At 47.7% G+C, this 26,661-nt stretch overlaps 1 protein-coding gene across 1 annotated transcript; it reads right to left on the minus strand.

Moving 5' to 3' along the window:
* Positions 1–5,985: 5,985 nt before the first annotated feature.
* LOC147732436 (uncharacterized) lies at positions 5,986–10,035 on the minus strand. Its single transcript, XM_086954266.1, has 3 exons — positions 9,609–10,035; positions 8,524–9,305; positions 5,986–6,030 (listed from the first exon to the last, which is right to left on the minus strand). Exons 1-3 carry the CDS (start codon positions 10,033–10,035, stop codon positions 5,986–5,988), a joined length of 1,254 nt encoding a protein of 417 aa, XP_086810392.1.
* Between the last annotated feature and the right edge of the window lie 16,626 nt (positions 10,036–26,661).

Here is a 26,661-nt window from a genome sequence, read left to right on the forward strand (position 1 = left end):
TCACCAACACCTGGTGAGGTGCCGAAAAAAAGGTACTGCCATCTACAAATGGGTGTTGCATTATCCAGGGATCTGCCAGAAGATTATTTTTGACCATATTAGTAATGGCCCTGTTTACTTTTTTCTTTCTACCATTATATACTGCTCCTGTATTCATAAATGAGCTTGCAGGATCATGCATGTTAAAATCGCCACAACAGATTATTGGTTCAGGCCACTGTGCCATTTCTATATCTAAAAACTCCCAGATCTCTGAATCATCCTCGGTAGAGCCATATATATTTACTAATGTGACATTGAGCCCTTTAACCTTTAGTTCCGTGATAACCCATCTTCCCCAGCGATCCTCTTTCTTTCTTCTGACAGTCACTTCTCTACTTCTCCCTAGGATAACGACTCCCCTTGTCCTGGATCCCTGCCTGCTAGCTGCAAGTACATCAAAGCCCAGTTGATTCATCAAGTAAATCTGCTTTTCCTCTATATGTGTTTCTTGTAAACATACTAGATCTGCTTGCAGATTTCTTAAGTACGCTGCTACGTTTGTCCTCTTCCTTGGATCATTCAAGCCACATACATTTAATGAAACAATCTTACATGCCATTTTATGCAGAAAAAAGGGCCAACTCTTCCTAACCCAACTATCGTTTCCAGCTTCTCCCCCCTCCTTCACCCTTCCTCCCTCCTGCTTTACCCAAAAATTTAAACAACGATTTAAACAACAAACAAAATGCATAGTCAATGTGTGCTAATTGTCTTATCAAAGTCATACGCTTCAACTGTTTTTTACCTTCCCTTCCCCCCCGCCTCCCCTGACTGTCCCCCCCTTCCCTCCCCCTACAGGCAAATAGGTCACTCATGACCTATGTGTGGACGCTTCCTGGTTGGGTTAGTCGCACCCCTCTCCCATCTCCTATAATATGTCTCCCCCTTTCTCAAAAAATGAACCATTTATCTCTCAGTGTCCCTCTTTCTTCGCCCTTTCCAAGTCCTGAATAAACTCCTGCGCTTTCACCTCTGATATAAACATCCTGACCTTGCCCTTCGTAACTACTTTCAGCCTGGCAGGGAATAGCAGATATGCTTCTGAACCTAGAGCCTGAAACTCCGAAATCAATCTTCTGAGCCTCCACCTCCTTTCTACTGTCACATGACAGAAATCAGGTCTCGTAAAAAATGTAACTCCCTCCACCGACCTTTTGCTATCTGGTCTGGCTTTCTGGATGAGTTCCTCACGGAGTAGGAAGTTCCCAACATAGACCAAAATTGCTCGGGGGAGTGGAGGTTTCGACCCTCCTTCGGCTCCGTATACCTTCCGCTGGACAAAAGGGAATCTGTGAGCTCTCTGCACTTCTGCCTCCCACTGCCACTGGGATTCAGGGAATGCCCCCCTTAGTAACTTGATCACAAACCCCCTTGGATCTTGCCCTTCCAGCCCTTCTGCCACTCCCAAAATGCGAACATTGTTTCGCCTTTGGCGATTTTCGAAATCCTCCATTTTCCATAGAATGTCATCTGCTTTCTTCTCTTGTTGTTCTTTAAATTCACTAAAGCTACGAAAGTCATCCTCCATTTTGCCTGTTCTCTCCTCGACCTCGGAGACTCTCCCTGCTAAGCCTTCGTATAGTTTGTTAGTTTTCCTGAGCGTCGTTTGTATTCTCCTGAAATCTTGCCTTGTTTTTCGGCTTGTAGATCTCGCTTCAGATTGAATTTGTTTCAACATGTTAAACACTTTTCCAAACGCATCTCCCTGATTCAAACCTGCTTCTGACTCTTCTTGATATGTCTGTGATGTAGCTGAATAGTCCCAAACCAGCTTCCTTTCAGCACCCCTTGTCGGTGACCTTTCGTGCCTATGCCTCCTTGTCTTTGTCTTTTTCAATGTAGACTCCTTATCAATATCTGTTTCTGAGGAGGTAGAGGCTGTCCATGAATCGTCCTCCTCATCGTCTTCATCCTCCCTCTCTGCCTCTTCCTCATCCTCCTCCTCCAGCTCGGAGCCCTTCCTCTCCTGCTGAGCTGGGTCGGAATCCTCATCCACTGAAAAAAAACGGTCTCCCTCCAGTGAGCATATATCCTCCTTCTCCTTCTCTTTAGGGTGCCCAGGTGCTGACTTTCCATGCGCCAAGCTGGCTGTGCTTCCCCATGAAGGGTTAGGTGGTCTAGCCATTAGCTCTGCTTCCACCTGCATGATCGCCTGCATCATATCATCGGCTTTCTCGTGGGCACTCGGCCCTTCAGCCTCCTTTAGTACTTCCAACTCCTTGTCATTATCTTTACCAGTTTCTGCAGTCACCATCTTTTTGCCTTCCAGCAGCCCCCTCTGAGCCAACTCCCTTTCATCATCCTTTACAACATTAGCGTTTGCATTTCCCCCAGCCCTCTGTCCCGTATGCCCAGCTGTTACCTTACTGCTGGCGTCCTCCTCGTGTCTCACTGAAGGCTCCGCTGTAGGTTGCCTAGCAACTACTGCCTCGGCGTCTCCCACGCTCTGAGCTCCTGCCTCGGCCGCCGCTGCTGCGTCCTCGAGGACGTTTCCCTGCCTTATACCAGGATCGGGCACTTGCTCTGTAACGCTGGTTACATCCGGACTCTTGCTGGTTGATCCGCTGTCTGCACAACCAGGGCGGGTGAATGTTTCAGGTAGGGTAGGCTGCCTAAGAGGGGTTGCTTTGTTTTTGGTTTTGGAGATCGCTACTTTCTCGTTTATTTTAATTCGCTCGTCTCCCAACGTTTTTTCTTTCACGTCCGATTTCTTCTTGATGGGTGGCACCAGCGTTTTCCTTATTGCACCCTGGTTCTTGGCTGGTTCCTGCGCCTTCCTCGTAGCAGGTGTTACCGATGCAGTGAGGTTTAAGACATTCTGTTCAGGCTCGGTATCTTCTTTACTTTTCTTTTTGTCAATCTTTATCGGTTTTGGCGGCATTTTGTCTGGGATCGTGCTACTCCAGCCTTTTAAGCCCGATGTTACAAAGTTTACTGAGTGCTTGGCTAGGTTGATTTTTAAAAACCCGAATCTCCGCTCTAGATTCCTTGCCCACCTGCCAATTCCAGCTGCCGCCGCGTTACCAAGATCTCTGAAGAAACTGGTCTTTGACGGTGCTGTTCTTTGAAAAAAGAGCGATTCCAGCATCACAGCATCCCGACTTTGATCTCCAGGCACGTCTCTAATAATCCTTTTTAAATTATTTCAGCTAAGGAGGGAGACTAGCACTCCATTAAGCCAGCGTCGACAGTCCCGACAGGAGAGAGGTTCTAGTGCGACTGTTCACCTCAACCCGCCTGCGGCCATCTTGCCCCCGTGTCCCGGTGCTTCCCAAAATGATCTTCCGCCTATTCTAAGACTTTTGATGCGGGGCACTCTTGCAAGGTACGCAGAGGAAGAGAGCAAGGTGCGTCTGTAATGTATTCCCTGATCCTCTCTCTGAGATTGACCACACCTGTATCATGCATTGCCTTATGCATTAGGGCCATAGCTTTAAAGACAACCCTCTTTTTAATAGGGAGCCAGTGGAGGGCCCTCAAATGAGAAGACAGGTCAGATCTTGGTGGAAGTCTGAGTAGCAGTCTCGCCGCCGAGTTCTACACCACCTGCAATCTGTTAAGATGATAGTCAGGGAGACCAAGGTGAAGAGTATTCCCATAGTCAAGTCTCATCGTAATCAGGGCCTGCACCACCTTTCTCCCAGCAGACTCTGATAGAAGAGGTACAATGTTTTTTTAGCTTGCGGAGCATGCTGAAGAAGGAGCCAGCAAGTGCTTGAATCTACAGTTGGAAGGAGAGGGAGCTGTCAATTTTAATCCCTAAATTCTTCACACAATTTTGGAGGGAGCCAGGGTGCAGTATATCACTCGGCCAGCAGGTTTCCACTAAATTATGAGGGACATCTCTGAAAGTCACGATTCTAGGGCAGGAATATATTTAATAGCTGACGAGAACATGGACAGTTGATTCATTGGGAGCAGAGCAACATAGGCAGCATTTACTCTGGCCTGTACTACATGACCAGGAAGTCGTAAACAGATCAAGGGTGGTGTACCATGCCTAAATTGAATGCATAACTTTCTATCTGGTAGATAGCCTTCCAATGAAACAGACAGATTGAAGTCAACACATTTCACAGTTAATCTGCCCAATTTATTATTCCTAATTTCATTATGGGCCACCCAATCCAAGTATATAGATTTACTTGCTTCTTTAAGGGCAGCCCTAGGCAGTTCGTAAAATCCCACTGCCTTTTAACCCCAATGCTATCAAGTAGACATTTGATGTTTCTGATCCATCCTATCTTCTTACATACATCCAAAGTGCAAACTTCCTCAAAGGCTGAAGCATAGGAAGACAGTTATGGGGTTGAAACTACTCTCTGCCAAAAGAGCAGTGGGCAGAGTTTTGCTAGGTCGACAATAGATTTATCTCCCATGTTCAATTTAAGGGGATGTAGTGGTGTACTTGGGGGAAGTGACACTAGGTTCCTTAAAAACATGTTCTTCGCCGCAGTTAAGTAAGTCAGTCTTTCGAAGCCCCACAGCTAGGCCCAATATTGGGCGCAGCTCATGACCTTACTTTTGTAAATCTCTAGGGCAGGGTCAAAAGGTTTGGTGTATGAGCAACAATGTTCCTTCCTTAGGTCCCGAACTATTTGCTTCAACTTTAAGTTTGCCTTAATTAAGTGTGGCTTGTGTTCCATGTCACGTCTTCCGATAATTTAATACCCAGATACTCAAAGCTATTCACCCTCTCTAATGGAATGTTGTTTAAGGTTACACCCCTTTTCTATCATTTGTGAGGGTTCAATATCATAAGCTTCAGCTTGGTTGTATTCATTTCTAGGCCTCTCATATCACAAAAAGTCTTCAATTGATTCAGTAGCATCTGGAGGCCACCAGTGGTTTTTTGGAACGATAAGGTATCATCCGCGAATACAAGTGTTACAATTCTCTCCTGCCCTAGAGTTGGTGCATTCGCTGGGGTCCTGTGTAGACGGTCAACTACTTGGTTCATATATAAAGAAAATAGGGTTGGGGTCAGGATGCAACCTTGTCGGACACCCGTGCTAATTTTAATGGGATCAGTAACTTGACCCTGATCACCCCATCGCACCCTTGCATAGTTGTCCTCATGGAAGCAGACAACTAATGACACGATTTCCAATGGCATCCCATATCCTTAATACCTGCCAGAGCATGGTGTGAGGGACAAGGTCGAAGGTTGACTTCAGGTCTATAAAAGCACCATAAAGGCTCCCCTTGCCCAGAATCATTACCTTTCAGTAAATAAGGATACATCGAAAAACCTGATTAATTGTTCCTGTTTTCTGCCAGAATCGTGCTTGGTGAGGAGACAGTATGTTGTTGTCAATTATCCACTCCTGGATCCTCATCAAAAGTGTACGGCAGAATAACTTCTGAATATAATTGATGAGGCTAATGGGCCTGTAGTTGTTCGAAATATTCCTGTCAGTTTTTTTGAAGCCCGGAATAACTTCTTCTCCTATCCATGAATCAGGAATTGGGGTGCCCCCTGCAATAGCATTAGAGTGTGCCACTATGTAGTCAGATCAGTTGCTTTACCAAGATGGAATAGATCTCCTGGAATTCCGTCATGTCCAGGGGCTTATGCTGGGACAATGGCCTCAATCGAGGTCACAATTTCACTCTTGGTGAAGAGAACCTTAGTTGCAGTTAGTAAAGAATCAAAAGTAGGAGTCCCCATGGTAGATCAGTTGGGGATGGTATATAGGGCACCAAAGTGCTCTTGCCAAGCACTAGTTGTGATGTTATTGGCTAGTGGGGGCTGATTTTCCGAATTCCCCCTCCAATTGAGGGCCCAACTTTAAGGGAGCATGCCTCCCCAATTTTCCTCCATTTAGCCTCATCCCAGTACCTTTTTGCCCAAGAGATCGCCAGTTTGTAGGCACTTCTTACCTCTTGCATGTGGCTATATTCTTTGTTTAAATTGCCTTGATAAGTTGGCTCCTTAGTGATCTACACTCGCGTGTGTACCAGGAATTCTGTTTTACTTTCCCCTGTCTGAAATTTGAGCAATGAGATTGGTCAACAAAATACAAAGCTAGCGCTTTAAAATACATGGTATGAAGCTCACTGGCTCCCCTCCTACCTCTTGTACTGTACGGGTAATTTTGAATCTGAGTCAAGTGGGCTACTAGATTCTGCTTGATGTTGTTGAGTCTGGTGTCATCGCCCAGGACCATAGGCCATTTAATAAGGCGTTTGTCATTGGTAGGTAGTAGTTCTTTAGAAATAATGTTATTCTTAAGAGCAATTTATGGTTTGCTCTATGGCGATGCCTAAATTGGATGTTCAATGTTGCAGAGGGACCCGGCATCTAAGGCTATTAGATTGTACATTAGTCTCTCATCCACCAGGGTTAATTCTATTGAGTCCTTTGGTCTATTAGGTAGACACACCTACTGGCTCTAAAAATGTCATCCCTAATCACTGATCTACAGCCTCTTACATGTCTTACATGTCAATTCGTTCAATATAAGCAGTTGTGTCCCCACTTTCCCCCACGTACACAACATGATTCTTAAACTGTAGATTAATAAAAGGGTTATCTATGCTATCTATACATTAATTGATTTACAACATATAGGGCCAGATGCATCAACCAAAATTGCGAGCGCAACTGGTGCGAATTACCAATTGCGATCGCAAAGGAAAGAAACGGCATGCATGAAGAGAAATCGCTAGAAAAAGCGAAATCGCAAACGCAAAATTGCGAAATCGCAATATAATCGCAGAATCAAAGCCAAACCCCATTTGCGACTCGCAAGTAGCGAGAAACCAAGAAATTGCGATTAATATAGCGAAATCGCAATATCCAAATAGCGATTTCGCTATAAAATCGCTTTTTCCCATGCATGTAATATCGCAAATTGCGATTCCGTCATTATTCGCTATTTTGCAAGAGCAGTTTACAGGGAATCACAATCAGGTGGTAAAAAAAAAAAAAATAATTCCCACTCACCTGCCTGACATCAGAGGTGTATTTAAACACTCCCATGAGGCCCCAGTGGCCTTCCACAATGGCAGGACTCTACATGTTTGCGAGGAGGAGAAGGATACTTGCAGCAGGCCAGGCCAGAAGGAGAATCCAGGATAGAATCTTCCGTCTGCGCATCACATTGTTAGGACAGACAGCTGAGCAAATTTATGATAAGTACAGGATGAATGCTGCTATGATACTGGACTTAATAGATGAATTGGACCCACTATTGCAGCGCCAAACACATAGGAGCCAGGCTATACCTACTCATGTCCAGGTGCTATGTAGCCTCTACCTCCTTGCCTCAGGTAGCTTCCAGGACATAGTGGCAGAAGCAGGAGGGGTATCACAGAGCTCCCTTTCGCGGTTCTTCAAATCCTTCCTGGCCGCCATGATGACTGTCATCAACAACCACATCTCCTTCCCCACAACCCCACAGGAATTGAGCCAAACAAAACAGGACTTCTACCAAGTAGCAAGGTTCCCACACGTGATTGGATGCATTGATTGCACCCACGTAGCCATATGTCCCCCTGCCGTGAATTAGTATATATTCCGCAACCGTAAAGCATATCACTCAATCAATGTTCAAGCAGTGTGCAATGCGGAAAACATCATCACCGACCTTGTCGCACAATACCCAGGAAGCACTCACGATTCATACATCTTCCGCCATAGCGGCTTGCACACACGTCTGCTCAGGGGAGATTTTGGCAATGGACACCTGCTAGGTAAGTGCAATACTATACACATCACTGACTTAGTCATGGCAATGCATAAGTGACTCTGACATCTTGCCTCTTACTCTGTAGGTGACAGTGCATACGCGGTGAGGCATTACATCTTGACTCCCTACCTGAACCCAGCAAGTCCACAACAACAGAGGTACAATGCAGCCCACATCAGGACACGTAACGTTATAGAACGGACATTTGGATTGCTCAAGAGTCGTTTTCGCATCCTGCATAAAACTGGAGGAGCTATGTTGTACCAACCGGAAACCTACTGCAGGATAATTGCTGCATGTGCAATGTTGCACAACATAGCAACAAGGAGAGGCATCCCCATCGAGGAATCTGACACAGAGGGCAACCAGCCCCCAGCACAACCACGCCGTGCACATATTGCCAGTTCAGCGGAGGGACAGAGGAAACGTGCAGACATCACCCAGCATTATTTCTAAGGTATGTAACAATGACACACAACACTCATTTGCATTTCAAGGTTAACTATTTATTATCACGGCTGGCGGTATGGGGTGTCAATACAACCTGAAATGCTGTCCATTAGCACATTAACCCCATGCACCAATGGACAGAGGAGACACACTAAGGACTTGTCATGCAGTCACTAAGAATGTCTTGAACATGGTTACGTCACCATGAGGTCTAACACCCCTCCAATTTGTTTTACCGTCTCCTCCCTCTCACACCCAAATGTCTTTCTCCTGCTTCAGCATCTGCATTCGTAGATGCTGCGGGAGGTGCCTGCCTACGGCTACTGCTCCTCCTGACAGTGTTGAGTGGCGCACTGATGCTGCTCAGGCTGGAAGCCTCACTACCCTCTTCCCCTGTAACGTCGCCCTGAACACTAGTGCTAGCCTGCATCATTTCCACAGCTGTAGTAATTTGCCCCAGTGCCTTGGACACATCCCCACAACAATGGGCCATGTCAATCTGCATTCCCACAGACCGACGTGACAGGTGTGACACGCTAGTGCTTATCTTGGTGTTTGACTTGGTATAAGCCTCCATGCATGCGAGAAACTGCCGATGCCTCTTCCTCTGTGAATTGTGTCCCTCGTGCATGACACGTGCAACCTCCAGGAGGGCGTTGTTGGATTCCCTGTGAGCCTCCACTATGGCAGTTGTGAGCTCCCTCACACTGTCAGCCATTGCAGTGATGTTACTGTTCATTTTCGTCATCTGCAGGTCGATTGCTCCCATGTGCCTAGCTTGCACGCGCTGAACCCGCACCATCTGCGACTCCACGCCACCCCACTGATTGTGACTTCCTGCTTCCTGGGACAAAGTAGGGCTCCTTGGTCTGCGTCGTGATCCTGACCGGACATGTGCCTGCGGTGTTGGTGTGTGACTGGCACTTTCACGGCTTGTAGTAGGTGTGCTAGATGTATGCTGTTCTACCTCCATTGGCTGTAGTGGTGCAACTGTGGCCCTGCGTCTTGCTGGTGCCTTTCCTTTGGATGGTGGTGACACAGGTTTTGATGCCGCAGTCTCTTGATTGGGCTGTGTGCTCTCTTCAACATCACTGTCATCAGTGTTACCTTCAGCTGCATCTGTGATGTGAAACAGTGCTATGTTATATACATGTGTTTCAATAGTACTGCAACCTTAATAAAATGACACTTTTCTGTTATGACTGTCTCTCATCTATCACTGTACTGCTTATTATTAGCATTTGGGCTTACTGTGTTGGATTCCAACTGGCACATGGGTACTACTGACTACAAGTCCCATGATGCATTGGGCTCCCTATGTTAAATGTGTGCAGGACTATTTTAGCTGTAATTTTAGCAGGTGAAATCACATTTGGGCACTATCAGTATGTGCTTTGTGCTGTTGATAGTCATGCATCTTACCTTGTGTGCTACAGGCTGCCCCAGATGTGTCCAGGATTGTCACTCCTACGACTGCTTCAGGATCAATAGTGCCCTCAATCATGTCCTCCTGGGGTGTGTTGTCTGGGACTGTTGGGCCTCCTCCTCCAGTCCCCTTCGCCTCCTTCAGCCTTTCAGCAACCTTCTCCTTTGCACGACTGCGCAGGTCGTACCAGCGCTTCTTGAGGTCATCAATGCTGCGGTGTGTGACCCCCACAGCATTCACCTTGTCCCTGATCCTGGTCCAGATTCTCCTCTTGTCTGCCTCTGGCACTTTAAGGGAGAGCTTGCCAAATAACTTTTCGTGGTTGTTTGCAACCTCTTCAATGAGGATGTCAAGTTCACCCTCACTGAATTTTATTTTGCGCTTCCTGGCCACTGCTCCCTCCTCTGTGGCAGTTTGGGACATGGCTGTCTCCACCAGTTAGCAACCTGCTGTTTGTTTGCTTCTGCTCTCACTCCCTGCACTCAGCTTCTGCCTCAGAGTTCAACTGTGCACAGGTGGCAGCATGGGCTGATTGACTTCCTGGTTGTGATGTCATCAGCCTGCTCCCAATGCGACTCTGTAGTTTTTCACGCTCCCGCTTTTAGCGAACTTGCTAATTGCGATATCGCAATTAGCGATTACGCAAATTGCGGGATCGCAAAATGCGCGATTGGAATTATTTTACTATTGCGATTACTTTACATGGAATCGCTAAAGTATTTAGCGATTTTTAGCGATTCCTTGTTTTTTCGCTATCCAAATCATGCATTGGCTATAGCGAGTCCTTATTTGCGATTCCTTAATAATCGCAATTAAGGATTCGCTATTTGTTTGCATGATGCATCTGGCCCATAGATTGATTGGTCAAGTTATTTGTAAATTAATTGATGTTAAAACATTCTGAAAAGTATTTAATGCAAATAAAAGTGTCTAGGTGCAAACTGTAGCCACTTTGTTTACTCAACATTTTGGTGCTAATTTATAGTCTGTTAAAATCGATGAATTTGCATCTTCCTTCATGCATGTATGCATACCCTTTCTTTTTTGGTAGTTTTACATTGGATTTGTCTTTCACTTTGGTAACTTGCCCATTAACACTAATCCAAATCTATTACGATGGGTCCTCTGTGTGACAGCAGAGAAGGCCTTCTCAGTGAATACGTTTGCAGAGACACCACTGTAAATGAATAGTCATTAAATCACATAAGCTACCGACACCTGGATTCCTCGGGTTCCATGGACAAGCCCAGCTACCCCGAGATGGCAGAACCCCATGTGACTTCTAGTATGGATCACATGACTAAAATATCAGTAAGAGTTCAAGCAGTTGTCCAGCTGAGATCATGAGAATTAGAAGATATCCTTTTCAAGTCACAAAAAATGTAAACAGTTTTGGCTGAGCGACCTGGTTTGCGAATTTCTTATCTCAGGTGCTAAGACACAATGGGCCAGATGCATCAAGCATCCATTTTGCGATTCCTTATTAGCGAAAAATAAGGAATCGCTAATAAGGAATAGCAAAATGGAATGCATCAAGCAATCACTATAAAAATAGCGATTCCTTAGAATTCCTTAATTGCGACTCGCAAATTGCGAGTCGCAATTAATGAATACCTCCCCATTAATTCCTATGGGCCTAGAGGCCCATAGGAATGAATGGGAAGACAATCTCAATTTGCGAATCGCAATTAGCGATTCGCAAATTGAGATTGCGAGTTCAAGGGTGCAGGGGTGTCCAAAGGACACCCTGTTACACCCCTGAATGTGATCTGTGCACATATGTTGCGCACACACATGCCCTTTGAAACAAAAGTGCATTTTTCAAAGTTTTTGCAAATTACCATGAAGTTGTACTTCGTGGTAATTTGCGTGCCCTATTAGCGAATTCGCTATTTTTGATACTTTCATGCATTGCATTTAAGGAATCTCAATTTGAGATTCCTTAAATGCAAACAATCGCAATTTAGCGAATTCTCTATTTGCGATTTTTGCATTTGGGATGATGCATCCCAAATGCAAAAATTGCACTCGCAAAGGGCCAGATTCTGAGAATCTGGCCCTTTTGCGAGCGCATTTCGCTTGATGCATCTGGCCCATTGCTTCCTAACCGCAGTGATAAGCACATTCCGTCAACAAAGTTAGCATTTGTAAGAAAGCATGGCTACGCCAGGTTAGAGTTATAGAAAAGGCACTGTATTTCAACTTCCCACAATCCCTCTCTCATATTCTAATTTATTATGCTATGACGTACATCAATATTAGAGTTCAGTATTCATCAAACAAAACACTACTTCCCCTTCACCATCTTATGAACTTCCCAAGGTACCAGAATGAAATGTAGTATGAACATCAAAGCCATCATCATCATCATAGGCTATTAAGGATATGTGAGAGAAGTTCTCTCACAAGACTTGATATGAAGGTGGTTACAGACTCAGATGACAAGGTAAACCAGTGGAGGAACTATGGTAATGATCAAAGCAACTTCAAGCATCTTCATTCCGCATACTACAAAGATACTATCAATCTAGGGCCAGAGGTCCAACCATTCAAATTCATCGCCGGTAGTGTCAAAGTCCTTAACACTTTTATGTGTGTTATGAATCTGTTCGTGAATCCTTGCAGAGGTATCAGCAATATAAGCACATTCAAAGCCAGGAATGCCATGAACACAGCCCTTTGGAGCTAAAACAAAATCGTGAGCCACGGTGTCTGTAAAATTACATTTCTTTGTGCCACTGCTTGGGTAGGTATTAGCTCCAGAGCATTAACATTCAAAGTAACCACTTCCTCCAGCACCTTAGCAGCCCAATGAATCTCAAGGATGAATAGGCCCATTCCATGGTTTGGTATCAAACTGGCAAACAATTGTGCATCCTCTCAACATTTTCTTTTCTTTCGCCCACTTAAGGTGGCTGGGTGGGACAAAATGTGTAAAAGCAGTCACACACGCTCTTAGTAGAAGACCAGGAGCCGCACACAAGCAGAAACGTAGTAAGTTCCAGTTGGATCAGATTCACTTCTCCAAGTAAACATTCTACTAAAAGGGAAACACGTCTCAGGATCTCAACTTGTGTAAAGACTGGGAAAGAATTTAGAGAAGTTTGTGGGGTATGGTCACACTACATTAACTGCTTCCATGGATATACTGTAATTTTTTTTTTTTAACTAATCCATGTGCTGTGGCACTAATTGGGTAGCAGGGGGCAACATTGCTTGGCTGAACAATGTAAAGTGAAGTAAAGTTTTTAAGGGTCACACAGGTGGTGTATGTTTTACATTTAGGATTTAAATACCCATGCAATGCATGCTTTCACTGGAGGGAGCAGTTAACATGAAGAAAAAATAAAGTCCTGGTTAGATTGGTCCATGATCTGGGGGCAAGTCAAGTATTATCTTTGACAATTAATTATTTGTATATGCAGAGTGCAGTGGATTTTGTACGATTGACTTCTCCCAGCCCTATGCCCACTCCTGCTAGCTTGTTGAAAAGAGGCCAGACAGAACCATCGAAGTATGAGATAACTAGGGGGCTTCTCACTACTGAGGTTGGAGGCTGTGTTCATGGGCAAGATTTCATAATACTTCACTGTGGAGCACCTGCTGGGGCAGGAACTCCTCTGTCAGCTGGTCTCGTGTATCATTGCTCTGAGGTTCTCTTGCAATGTGATGCGTAGATCCAGGCAGATATTCCAGTGCACTTGATAGCAGTGTTGGTGATAAGCAGAACATAGAACTCTCTTTGGGGATGAGGACTTGGCCAAACGGCCAGGGTGGTTGACCTCAAATGTGGGGAACCGGGTTCGAGTCTCGGCAAGGACGCGCAACATCCTGTGATGTTGGGCAAATCACTTAATCTCCCCGTGCCTAACAAAAATGAAGGTGTCCTCATGTATCGCAACTGGTGCTTGTGTACTCAATACCTTCGGGTCAAGTTTGCGCTATATAAAACTCTGTGAAGAAAAAAACAACAGACCTGACGGCAATGGTTGAAATAATGACTTTAACTGGTGAAATGTGATGGGGATTCAGTCACAGGCCTGCATATTGTGACAGACAGTGGTCAGACTGTTGCATAGCGTTTTAGTATCCAAGCGAAATGTATAGATTCATGCCCTTATATAGGTACAATTCACATTGACCTTGTATAGGCATAGAAATCATAACCATATTTAGACATAACCCATGCAGTCCAAATACAGACATGGCTACTTCCACTCATTCCAAAAAGCCACAACGATTTCTTGGAAAACTCTGCTTCAGCAGTCAGGGACATCCCCTTGCTTGAATATTGATTTGTCCAAGAATTCATGGAGTTTTTAAAGAACTACCATTCCCTCTGGGTTCTTTGATGGCGTTATTATGTCTGACTTTACGTCAAAGTGAAGTAGTGTGGCTCACTGGTTAGAGGCGGCAGACCCGAGAGCAGAGGACGGCCCGGGACCAGGGTTCGATTCCCGGCGCGGCAGGTTTCTGGACCAGGGTCAGCGGACTCGATAATTCTCTCGCCTCAGTGCCCACTCTGATCAGCGATCACACTCGGCAACTCTGGGCATTAGCTTGCCTCATCTTCACTAACGGCCCCACCAGACCGCCGGGGATGCCTGGTCTCACCCTGGAGATACCCATTAAGGGACCATCTCTCAGGGAAGCCAGGAAGGGTTTCGCAGCGGTCGAAGCGCCTTGGGACCCTACGGGTAAGTAGTGCGCTATATAAATGCCAATACATTCACAAAGTAGACACCTTCAGGGTATAAGTATGCCTACACTTGCCCTAGCAAACACACGGTGGTTCGGAGCAACTCAACTATCTACTTACCCGACGCATCTTGCTACAGCAAGTGCCGAAGGTAGCCGACTCTCCAGCTGATGCACTGATCGAGAAGCTGTCCTTTCCCTCGCTGAGAATCCAGCTCCAGTGTTTCCACGCTCCCCTCGCGGGGTGTTGGGAAATCGAGTCCCGAGACAGAGATACCAGACCTCCTTCATTCTAAACTAAGGTATGGAGCTGATTAGACCCTAAGAGAAATATTGGATAGATTCTTGGCAAAGAAAACTAAACCTATGCTACACCTCACTTACTTTTTCCCTCGTACAAGACTTAGGTTAGGTACATTGGGGTAGGCGTATTTTAGAAGCACCAGTTGAGTACTTTTTAGCCTTTGTTATTTATGTACGTATTTATCTATGGTTTAGAAACCATACAATGCTTTTACAGTATTTTTTCATAATACTCTTCTTACTGTACGCATTATACTTTGCCACCAGTATTACGATTGTAGCAGTTCACTTTACTTGCATGAGAAAGAAGACTGTTCAATAAACCCTTGTATTGAAAACGCCCATCTCTCTGTTTTCTCTGCACCTCTGATGAAACGAAGCCTGCATGATTGACTGAGTAAAATATCTATTTATTGTTTCCACGACTCTGAAGATCAGTTTTATTTTTGGGGAAACAAAGTTGTCATGTTTATGCGGTTGTCAGAAAAGAATCCCTTCTTGTGAATTCGAGAAAGTTTCTAGTGACCTCTGAGCTAGCTGGCACTCACAATTCAGTCTAATATATTCGATAGAGACCTAGTCGACCTCAGTCCTACGTCAAATCTACAGGATATATTATTCCAATGCGCAGAGCCTATTGGGAATAAAGGAACTACACTACATGGCGCCCAACATTTGGTAAGATGCTAGATACTAGAGTAACTCCGTCGTGCTTTTCACAGAGACCCTTTTTTCGCATAAAACACTCCAATAGACGTCTGGAGTGGGTAAAAGGATAAATTATCCACCATAACTGAGTAGGACGAAAGTCCTATGTATTAGTTTTTGGTTTGTTCAACGTTGAAGGATACAGTGTTCCAAAATATTGTGCACCTTATCTTTGTCTACTTGAAACTTGCTCTACAACTTTAATTAAACAAATGTCCCTTAACGGCGACAATATCGCAACCGGTAGAGCTGCAGCAACTGCAAACCAACCGGGCTTAGACGTTACAGGTTTCCAACAAAATGACCCGGATGCTATCATCATCCCGGAAAACTTGAGGAAAGCCATCACTATAAATCTTATAACAAATGGCCTATCACCAAGAGATGGTAGGGTAATTTTTGTCATAGAGGCAAACGAATATCGGCAGACAGAAGTATTCTATTCATGGATAGTCTTCACTGAAGTAAATGCAGTATTGCATATGTTTCACTTCTACAAAGTAGAGGATAATCCAATGGAATACGTCCCTTTCAAGGACATTGAAATTCCACTAACTTACCAAAAGCATCAGCTCTGGTTTAAAGGCGCCCTACAACATCAAAATCACATAACAGGCTCGATCCACTAGGTAGACCAGGAGCAACATGGCCTGTACTAGCCAGCTATACACCACATCCTGACATTGAAGAAATGTCAAGTGAAGAATTATTAGTTCAACTAAAACAACTAATACAAATACATAGACAATTGGTTCAATATGTCATGCGGTCTCTAACAGTCCAACCTCCTATAAGGATTCCACAACAAACCCCTCACCAGAGGAACACAAATAAAATCACATCACAGACTATAAAACCAGTCATTGGTAAATTATCCGCAAAAAGGGAACAAATTCCATTCTGGATAGCTCCGAAAAATTACTCAAATCAAGGCAGTATTTCCCGATACTACCCCTCATGAGAAACACAGAATTTTAACAATCTGTTTACCAATGGGGATCGCACCACACCTGGAGGACTGCTACACTTGGGGTACAGTCTTTGCTGCAATCTACACAAAAACACATGGTGTTCCGTCTATGGCGGTTATACCAGACGTCCTGAAACAGATTCAAAATGAATACGGGGCAGAGCCTGCTTTAAATCAGGGTATGAAATAACTAAAAGATTTCAAACAGGCCTCAGCTATAATATTAGCTAATATTAAAGGTGAAGCAGCATCAGTGGCAATCCGCCAAAAAGTAAGAGAAATTGATGTAACTGAGCAACCATATGAACTGGCCAGAATAATTGAAAAATCCTATGAAGAACTAGGTAGAGATAGTTTGAGTGGGAAACCAGTAAAGGCCCAACTAACAGAAAATCCTGAAAAGATCTTTATTAAAAACACTCTCACTACTTGTTGGAACTGGGGTAGCCTGGCCTAGGGCAAGACTAACAATTCAGAGGCACAGTGTAAAGGTTGCAGACCACCCAAAAGTAAAACCACGCAATAGCACTCAAAAAGAAAACACTACACCAAAAATGTGGGAAAATACGTACTGTTTTATAAAAATAATATTCTCTTTGTTCTCACAATATAAATAGCTTAGAACATTTCAGGTCACTTTAGTATCAGCAATTATATCATTTAAACTGCTAAGCAATTAATCAGCCAGTTTCAACAATACAGTACAATTGCCATTAAATCAGTAATAACCCTCTCAGGTTTGTTAACTTGAATCAACAATCAATATCGATAGTATATTTCCTCAGACTCCAGTAAAATCAGTTATGCTCCTACTGTATTCAGTTCAACTTCTTGGCACTTCACGTCACAACCTCATTTAAGGAGAGAAAATCAGCACTTCTAGATTGGCTAAGTTAAGTCATAAATCATCAGTAATAGTGCATTTGAACAGACTCCAACCTCAGTTAAGAAAAGGTTACCTCTAAGTGCAGTGTCTTGGTCTCCCACAGCCCCTACAACCCCTTCTCCTTAATACAAGGTCATGGAGGGTTTTCTCAAGGTATTCCCCACTGTAGATGTCACAACTGTAGGAACTAGCAGAGTCTGAATTATTTCTGAGGATCTCTAATGCCAGTCTCCCCCTATGATACACCTCCTTACTTGTATTTAAGGGTCCTGAATTGCCAGAGAGCGAGTGGGGACAGACCACGTGTCAGGTTAGAGATGCCCAGCACCGGCCAGGCACATCAGCCTCCAGGGCACCTCCGCTCCCCTCTCCCACTCGAGCGAGCTCCTCTGGTGGCGCTCGAGCGGGGAAAGGATTTTGGCAGCTTCACCAGCAGGCAGCCGGCTCCTCAGTTTCCCGCCTCTCGCTCGCGCCGGCTCCTCCGTGTGGCGCTTGAGCGAGGGAGAGTTGCCAGACACTCACTCGGGCTGCAGCAGTAGCCGGCGCTCCTCAGTCGCGTTGGTCGGCGGGGCCACTGTTCCCGCGGTCATGCGCGGAAGCGCTCGCTCGGATACTTCCTCCTGCCGCCGCCCACTGCGCGTCCTCGAAGGAAGGACGCTCCACCCGCCGATCAGCCGGCGCCGCCTCCCAAAGATCAGCAGTTCCACGGGGCCTGCGCGAAGGAGCAGCGTCTCCTCGCTAGAGGTCGCGCCCTCGCATCAGCGCCTCCCCTCGCTCCCCTCTCCCTCACTCACTAAGACCAGGATATTCACCACAGGGCTGCGCCTTCATCCAGCGATAGCCTCGCTTTCTCCCCACACGTTACCAGCGACCTCAGCGCTATTCCGGCACTGCTTCACAAGCGCTGGCTGGGGGGTCGATTTGCACGGCCTCAATCTGGTTCTGCCCCTACAAAGGATGGCTCCTCTCCACAGCAGGACTCTGCTCAGTCAGTATGTGATGAACTCGGGAAGAGGGGGGGGGCAAAGGTATTGCCACCAAGGAAAGTCACGACAGCTAGTAGCAGGATACAGATGGCTACTGCCTGAGGAGGGGGGGGGAATTTCACAAGAATTTACCCCTACCTCCGCTAATCACTGTTCAAGAAGAGCCTCTCTCTGCTGGGCAGAGGACTGCGCACCGCAGCACTACAGTCTCCTTCTCCTGAAGGCTTCCCCTGTATAATTCAGACAAGGGGCAAGCTAGGCGCCCAGGGTCTCCAGTAACCCTCCGCAGCGGGGCCAGGACAAGTAACCAAAAGGGGAGTAGTGGGGTAGATCAATAAGGCAGCTTCCCAGTCCAGTAAGTCAACCCTATGTCTAACCTTTTCCCACCCTTAGCTACAGCCTGTCCTCCAGCTGACTTCCACAGGTAGACAAAATGGCTGCCTCGCATTCCGCCTTATATAGGTTGCCCTTCAGTGGTCCAGAATGGACCAGAAGGATCTAGAATGCCCTATGCTAGGCTATGGCCAAGTTCTGGGGGTGACAGTTGGGGCAGTTGGTGGCCACCATTTTAGGTGGTGCCAACTTTCCTGTCAGAACAGGCCTCTGGGCCTGAGGTAAAAGATTATGAGAGGGAGAAAGAACACCTATCCCCCTGGCCAACACCTACAAAAAGTCAGTAGACAAAATATTATCAATGGTATGAGGGGCAAAAAGGGGACAAAATAAATAATAATGAGGAGGGACTACGTCAAAAAGCCAGACAGGTCTAACACGCGTCCCCCCCAGCTGAAAGTGGGGAGAACTACCCAACCCCTTGGGAGTCCTCATCACTAAGGCGGAAATACCTGGAGAGACCGTCTGCATTGGCGTGGTCCACTCCAGGCCGATGTTCCACCCGGAAGTCCATTCCCTGTAGGGAGATGGACCACCTCAACAACTTGGGATTTTCCCCCTTCATTTGCATCAGCCAACTAAGGGGTCGGTGGTGAGTCTGTACCAGGAAGTGCGAGCCAAAGAGGTATGGCCGCAGCTTCTTCAGAGCCCAAACCACCGCAAAGGCTTCCCTCTCAATGGCACTCCACTTCTGTTCCCGGGGAAGCAGTCTCCTGGATAAGAAGACTACAGGTTGATCCAGGCCCTCTTCATTCAGTTGCGATAACACTGCCCCAATGCCATGTTCTGATGCATCTGTTTGGACAATGAACTCCTTGGAGAAGTCTGGGGCCTTCAGGACCGGTGCCGCACACATTGCCTGTTTCAATTTCTCGAAAGCTTGCTGACAAGCTCCCGTCCAAACTACCCGTCGAGGTTGTTTCTTGGAGGTGAGCTCTGTGAGGGGCGCTACAATAGTGCCATACCCCTTCACAAAGCGACGGTAGTAACCTGTGAGGCCCAGGAAAGCTCGGACCTCAGTCTGTGTCTTGGGGGGTTCCCAGGCCATGATTGCCTCAATCTTCGCCTGCAGGGGCTGCACAGTCCCCCTACCCACCAAGTGTCCAAGGTACACAACCGACCCCTGCCCAATCTGGCATTTGCTGGCTTTGATGGTCAATCCAGCTTGTCTCAGGGCCTGGAGAACGGCCTGCAAATGCTGCAGATGGTCCTCCCAACTGCTACTGAAGACAGCAATGTCATCCAAGTAAGCAGCAGAGAAACTCTCCATTCCAGAGAGGACCTGGTTCACCAGCCGCTGAAATGTGGCAGGGGCATTCTTGAGCCCAAAGGGCATCACACAGAACTGGTAGTGTCCCTCAGGCGTGGAGAAGGCTGACCTTTCCCTTGCTCCATCTGTCAAGGAGATCTGCCAGTACCCTGAAGTGAGGTCAAAGGTACTCAGATATTGGGCAGCTCCTAGCCGGTCAATCAATTCATCCGCCCTAGGGATCGGATGAGCATCAGTCTTAGTCACTGAATTCAGTCCTCGGTAATCCACATAGAACCTCAGTTCAGGTGTGGTGCCTGGTGGTGCGGCTTTTGGCACGAGCACCACCGGACTGGACCAAGGGCTGTTGGAAGGTTCAATAACTCCCAGCTCTAGCATCTTGGCAACCTCTCCATGGATGCTAGCCTTCACCTTGTCAGACAGCCGGTAGGTCTTTGACTTCACTAGTGGGCTGTCTCCTGTGTCCACGTCATGGGTACACATGTGGGTCCTTCCCGGGACAAGGGAGAACAACGAAGAGTACTGCTCCAGGATCTGGCGGCAGTCCTCCCGCTGCTCAGGAGTTAGAGTAGGAGAGAGAATCACTCCCTCCACTGACCCATCCTTCTCTTGAGACAAAAAGAGATCTGGGAGAGGTTCGCTTTCCGCTTCCTCTTCCCCGTCAGTCACCATCATCAACATGACTTCGGGCCTCTCGTGGTGGGGCTTGAGACGGTTGGCATGCAGCACCCGTAGGGGCTGTCGAGGGGTCTTAAGGTCCACCAGGTACGTGGCCTTACCCTTCTTCTCCAACACCTCAAAGGGGCCTGTCCAGCGATCCTGGAGGGCGCTAAGCTCTCCAGGCTCCATCACCCACACTTTCTGTCCAGGCTCCAATTCCACCTGGTGAGCATTGTGGTCATACCACTCCTTCATGACTGCCTGGCTGGCCTCCAAGTTGTCAGAAGCTTGCTTCCACAACTTCGCCATTTGGCTCCTGAAGGCCAGCATGTAGCTCACCACATCCTGGGGGGGTTTCCTGGGAGACTTCTCCCAACCATCCTTCACCAGGCTGAGAGGACCGCGTACAGGGTGCCCATACAGAAGCTCAAAGGGGCTGAAGCCCACTCCCTTCTGGGGCACTTCCCTGTAGGAAAAGAGTAAACAGGGTAGGAGGACATCCCATTTCCTCCGCAGGCTCTCGGGCAGACTTCTGATCATGCCCTTCAAGGTCTTATTAAACCTCTCAACCAGTCCATTCGACTGGGGGTGATAAGGAGTGGTGAACCGGTAGGTCACTCCATACTCCTTCCACATTGCCCGCATGTAAGCTGACATGAAGTTGGTCCCCCTGTCAGACACAACTTCCTTGGGAAATCCCACTCGGGTAAAGATTCCCATTAGGGCTCTTGCCACTACAGGTGCAGTGACTGTCCTCAGAGGTATTGCCTCTGGGTACCGTGTGGCATGATCCACCAGAACCAGGATAAACCTGTGACCAGCTGTTGTTGGTGGATCCAAAGGCCCTACAATGTCGATGTCTACCCTCTCAAAGGGTGTGCTAACGACTGGAAGTGGTTCCAGGGGAGCCTTTAGCTTCACCCCTGTTTTCCCACTGGCCTGGCAGGTTACACATGTCCTACAGTAAGTGTTGGACGCCACTTTCATCTGAGGCCAGTAAAAGTGGAGGACAAGCCGTGCAAAGGTCTTGTCCTGGCCTAAGTGTCCTGCCAGGGGTATGGCATGAGCCAATTCCAAAAGAAAGGCTCGGTACTATTGCGGGACTACCAAGGCCCTTGATGAACCAGGCAAGGATACCTTGGGTTCACTGTAGAGGAGTCCATCCTCCCAGTAAATGTGGTAATGTCCCGTAACATCACCTGCTGCTTGGGATTCAGCCTGTCGCCTCAGTCCCTCAAGGGTGGGGCACTCCCTCTGCCCCTTACAGAAGTCCTCTCTGGTAGGACCTCCCTCCACATGCCACTCCGCAGGGATGGGCAAATCCTCCAGAGAGTCTACTTCCCCCTCCACGGACTCCTGGTCCACCACCGCAGGTGGCCGATCTGTCTCATGGGGTGTGGAAGCCGGAGCAGGCTGTCTCTGTCTCCGGGTCTGTCCCTTCTTAGCAGCGGGTTGGGCCATTGTTCCAGGCTCCAACCCAGGCGAACTCCCTCTCCGGGCAGTCGCAGACCGTGTGCTGACACAGGCCCAGTCAGGTGTACCCAGCATCGCAGAATGCGTCCGGTATTCCACCTCTCTCCAAGTGTTGTGTTCCATGTCATTCCCCAACAGACAATCGACTGGCACGGCAGGGCTTACGGCAACTCGAAGTGAACCTGCAACCCCCTCCCACTCAAAGGGAACCTCAGCCACTGGATAGTGGCCCATTCTGCCGTCAGCCATCGCGGCGGGGTAGAGTACATTAGGAACAACCTGCTCTGGAGACACCAGCTGACTTCTCACCATAGTCATACTGGCTCCTGTATCCCTCAGAGCCTCCCCTCTCTGGCCATTGATGGTAACCCATTGCCCATACTTTGTAGTATTTGGGGGCACCTGGATCTTTGGCACCATCTCCCGCTCTCCCAGGGACACTAAGGTGACACCCGCCCACTCACCCCCCTTATCTAAGGGCAACTCCTCCCCGAGCGCTACACTAGCTACTCCCGGTGACTTTCCTCCGGTGGGAGGGGGTGGTCTCTTTGGGCATCTGACATCCCCCTTATAATGTCCAACACCACCACATTCAAAACAGTGGAGAACCCTGGGCTGCTGGCTTTGGCCAGGATTAGGGTTTCTGGGCGGGTTTGCCCTAGGGGTGAAACCTGCTCCCTTCCCTTGGAAGTTATTTTGGGGACCTTTAGAGAACTCTTTCTTTTTCTCTCCCCCCTCCTTTTTCTGGGGGGCGCCCTGTCCGGCTTTTTGAGATTCCCCTCCAGTCCCCTTGGAGGACACCCGGGTACTTGTCCAGATGTCCGCCTCCTCTGCAAGCTTCCGGGGATTGGTCAGCTTGCTGTCCACCAGGTGTTGGCGCAGCTCGGGAAAACATTTCTCGAGGAGGTGTTCTCTCAAAAATAGATCGTACAGCCCCTCATAATCTTTCACCTCACTGCCCTGGACCCAACCCTCTAAGGCCTTTCTGGCGTAGTCAAGGAAGTCCACCCAGTTCTGAGTGCTCAACTTGTGGCTCCCCCTGAACTTCTGTCGGTACCTTTCTGGGGTAAGCCCGAACTTCCTTAACAACGCCAGCTTCATGGTGGGGTAGTTAGTTTGTTCCTCTGGTTCCAGGGCCAGCAAGGTGTCCCGACCAGCAGGAGGCATGTACCTGTGCAAACCACCCCCCCAGTGCTTCTACTGCACCCCATGAACCCTCAGAGAAACCTCATAAGCAGCCAGCCACTTAGCTATATCGTCCCCCTGACTGAAGCTCGCTATCAGGTCTTTTGGTAAATGGAGTTTGGTCTCCCTGGCTGACTCCTTTGGTTCGCTGCCACCATTCCTACTAGGAGAGGACCCCCGTCGCAGACTTTGGAGCTCCAGTTCCTTCAGTCTGAACTCGTGGGCCATCCTCCTCTCCTCTTTCTCCTGCTCCAACTTAGCCAACTCCCACCTTAACTGTCTTTTCTCCCTCCTATCGGTGAGCTCGGCTTCCGTCAGGCTTCCCCCAGAAATGCTACTGCCCCTTCTGGAGTAGGACACTGGTCCTGGGAGTAAGTTTTCCCCTTCAGTGTGGAATAACTCATCTATCCCCCCCACCGTGTCCTGGTCTGCCCCCTCTTCCTCCTCCTTCTTTTCTTGGTGTGCCTCCACCCGAGCCCGAAGACTGGTCTGGAGCTCCCCCTTCCTGGCACCATGTTTGAAAAATACTCCCATTTGTTGGCAGAACATTTTCAATTGTGACACGGAATAGACCTCTAGGTTTTCCACAGCGAACTCCATTGTGAGTCAGGCAAACCTAGATACACACCAGAAATTTCAGAGTTGCAAGGGCAACCTAAAGCCAACTCCACCCACCACCAGGAATACATTTGGAAAAATCAAAAAGACAAATTGGGAGGGCCGCAAGGAGAAAACTCCTGGTGTAGGTTTAGTGTATTACGTCAAATTACTAGTGAGTAGCTGCAACCAAGTCAGGATCCCACCGCTAGGCACCAATATGTTGGAACTGGGGTAGCCTGGCCTAGGGCAAGACTAACAATTCAGAGGCACAGTGTAAAGGTTGCAGACCACCCAAAAGTAAAACCACGCAATAGCACTCAAAAAGAAAACACTACACCAAAAATGTGGGAAAATACGTACTGTTTTATAAAAATAATATTCTCTTTGTTCTCACAATATAAATAGCTTAGAACATTTCAGGTCACTTTAGTATCAGCAATTATATCATTTAAACTGCTAAGCAATTAATCAGCCAGTTTCAACAATACAGTACAATTGCCATTAAATCAGTAATAACCCCCTCAGGTTTGTTAACTTGAATCAACAATCAATATCGATAGTATATTTCCTCAGACTCCAGTAAAATCAGTTATGCTCCTACTGTATTCAGTTCAACTTCTTGGCACTTCACGTCACAACCTAATTTAAGGAGAGAAAATCAGCACTTCTAGATTGGCTAAGTTAAGTCATAAATCATCAGTAATAGTGCATTTGAACAGACTCCAACCTCAGTTAAGAAAAGGTTACCTCTAAGTGCAGTGTCTTGGTCTCCCACAGCCCCTACAACCCCTTCTCCTTAATACAAGGTCATGGAGGGTTTCCTCAAGGTATTCCCCACTGTAGATGTCACAACTGTAGGAACTAGCAGAGTCTGAATTATTTCTGAGAATCTCTAATGCCAGTCTCCCCCTATGATACACCTCCTTACTTGTATTTAAGGGTCCTGAATTGCCAGAGAGCGAGTGGGGACAGACCACGTGTCAGGTTAGAGATGCCCAGCACCGGCCAGGCACATCAGCCTCCAGGGCACCTCCGCTCCCCTCTCCCACTCGAGCGAGCTCCTCTGGTGGCGCTCGAGCGGGGAAAGGATTTTGGCAGCTTCACCAGCAGGCAGCCGGCTCCTCAGTTTCCCGCCTCTCGCTCGCGCCGGCTCCTCCGTGTGGCGCTTGAGCGAGGGAGAGTTGCCAGACACTCACTCGGGCTGCAGCAGTAGCCGGCGCTCCTCAGTCGCGTTGGTCGGCGGGGCCACTGTTCCCGCGGTCATGCGCGGAAGCGCTCGCTCGGATACTTCCTCCTGCCGCCACCCACTGCGCGTCCTCGAAGGAAGGACGCTCCACCCGCCGATCAGCCGGCGCCGCCTCCCAAAGATCAGCAGTTCCACGGGGCCTGCGCGAAGGAGCAGCGTCTCCTCGCTAGAGGTTGCGCCCTCGCGTCAGCGCCTCCCCTCGCTCCCCTCACTCACTAAGACCAGGATATTCACCACAGGGCTGCGCCTTCATCCAGCGATAGCCTCGCTTTCTCCCCACACGTTACCAGCGACCTCAGCGCTATTCCGGCACTGCTTCACAAGCGCTGGCTGGGGGGTCGATTTGCACGGCCTCAATCTGGTTCTGCCCCTACAAAGGATGGCTCCTCTCCACAGCAGGACTCTGCTCAGTCAGTAAGTGATGAACTCGGGAAGAGGGGGGGGGCAAAGGTATTGCCACCAAGGAAAGTCACGACAGCTAGTAGCAGGATACAGATGGCTACTGCCTGAGGAGGGGGGGGGGAATTTCACAAGAATTTACCCCTACCTCCGCTAATCACTGTTCAAGAAGAGCCTCTCTCTGCTGGGCAGAGGACTGCGCACCGCAGCACTACAGTCTCCTTCTCCTGAAGGCTTCCCCTGTATAATTCAGACAAGGGGCAAGCTAGGCGCCCAGGGTCTCCAGTAACCCTCCGCAGCGGGGCCAGGACAAGTAACCAAAAGGGGAGTAGTGGGGTAGATCAATAAGGCAGCTTCCCAGTCCAGTAAGTCAACCCTATGTCTAACCTTTTCCCACCCTTAGCTACAGCCTGTCCTCCAGCTGACTTCCACAGGTAGACAAAATGGCTGCCTCGCATTCCGCCTTATATAGGCTGCCCTTCAGTGGTCCAGAATGGACCAGAAGGTTCAAGAATGCCCTATGCTAGGCTATGGCCAAGTTCTGGGGGTGACAGTTGGGGCAGTTGGTGGCCACCATTTTAGGTGGTGCCAACTTTCCTGTCAGAACAGGCCTCTGGGTCTGAGGTAAAAGATTATGAGAGGGAGAAAGAACACCTATCCCCCTGGCCAACACCTACAAAAAGTCAGTAGACAAAAAATTATCAATGGTATGAGGGGCAAAAAGGGGACAAAATAAATAATAATGAGGAGGGACTACGTCAAAAAGCCAGACAGGTCTAACACTACTCCTAAAAAGAAGTGGGAAAATACTAAACAAACTTCTAATGAGAAGCGTTCTCAATCCAGAGGAAGGTCTTCTCAAAAGGAGCCCTCTGAAAAGAGGTATACCTCAGGAACAGGGATTATTTGAGAAAACCTGATAGATAGCAAGATACTGATACATGTTCCTCTTGTACCTTTCAGATTTCCTCATTGAAATCAGAAAGAAGAGGACGGTCAGAACACAAGGAAGAAAGCGTGAAGTCCAAAGACGATCAACACATTCCAAAAAATAAAAAAAACAATTCACCAAAAAGAAGGTAGCAGGTCTAAAAATCAGACATGCCGAAGATCTCGAGGACACTACTCAAGAAAGGGGAGTGGGTCCAGGCAATGCTGGACAGCGCAGCAGAAGTCACCATAGCTCGCAAGATCTTGAAGGATCATCTGGAGACAGTGGACTTGAATGAGTACATTCAAATTAAAACAGCTGATACCAGGGTTAGTGTACCC

The sequence above is a fragment of the Lissotriton vulgaris genome, chromosome 2_1 (assembly GCF_964263255.1).
Source record: "Lissotriton vulgaris chromosome 2_1, aLisVul1.2, whole genome shotgun sequence".
Classification (NCBI taxonomy): domain Eukaryota; kingdom Metazoa; phylum Chordata; class Amphibia; order Caudata; family Salamandridae; genus Lissotriton; species Lissotriton vulgaris.

What these genes read in the sequence shown, in the direction of transcription:
- LOC147732436 (XM_086954266.1), bottom strand. Translation starts at nt 10,035, where the DNA reads ATGTCCCAAACTGCCACAGAGGAGGGAGCAGTGGCCAGGAAGCGCAAA. An exon ending in GGCAGCCTGTAGCACACAAG is followed by an intron (nt 9,306 to 9,608) that starts GTAAGATGCATG and finishes TTCACATCACAG; the next exon opens with ATGCAGCTGAAGGTAACACT. An exon ending in TCAGTGCGCCACTCAACACT is followed by an intron (nt 6,031 to 8,523) that starts GTCAGGAGGAGC and finishes CTCAAATTTCAG; the next exon opens with ACAGGGGAAAGTAAAACAGA.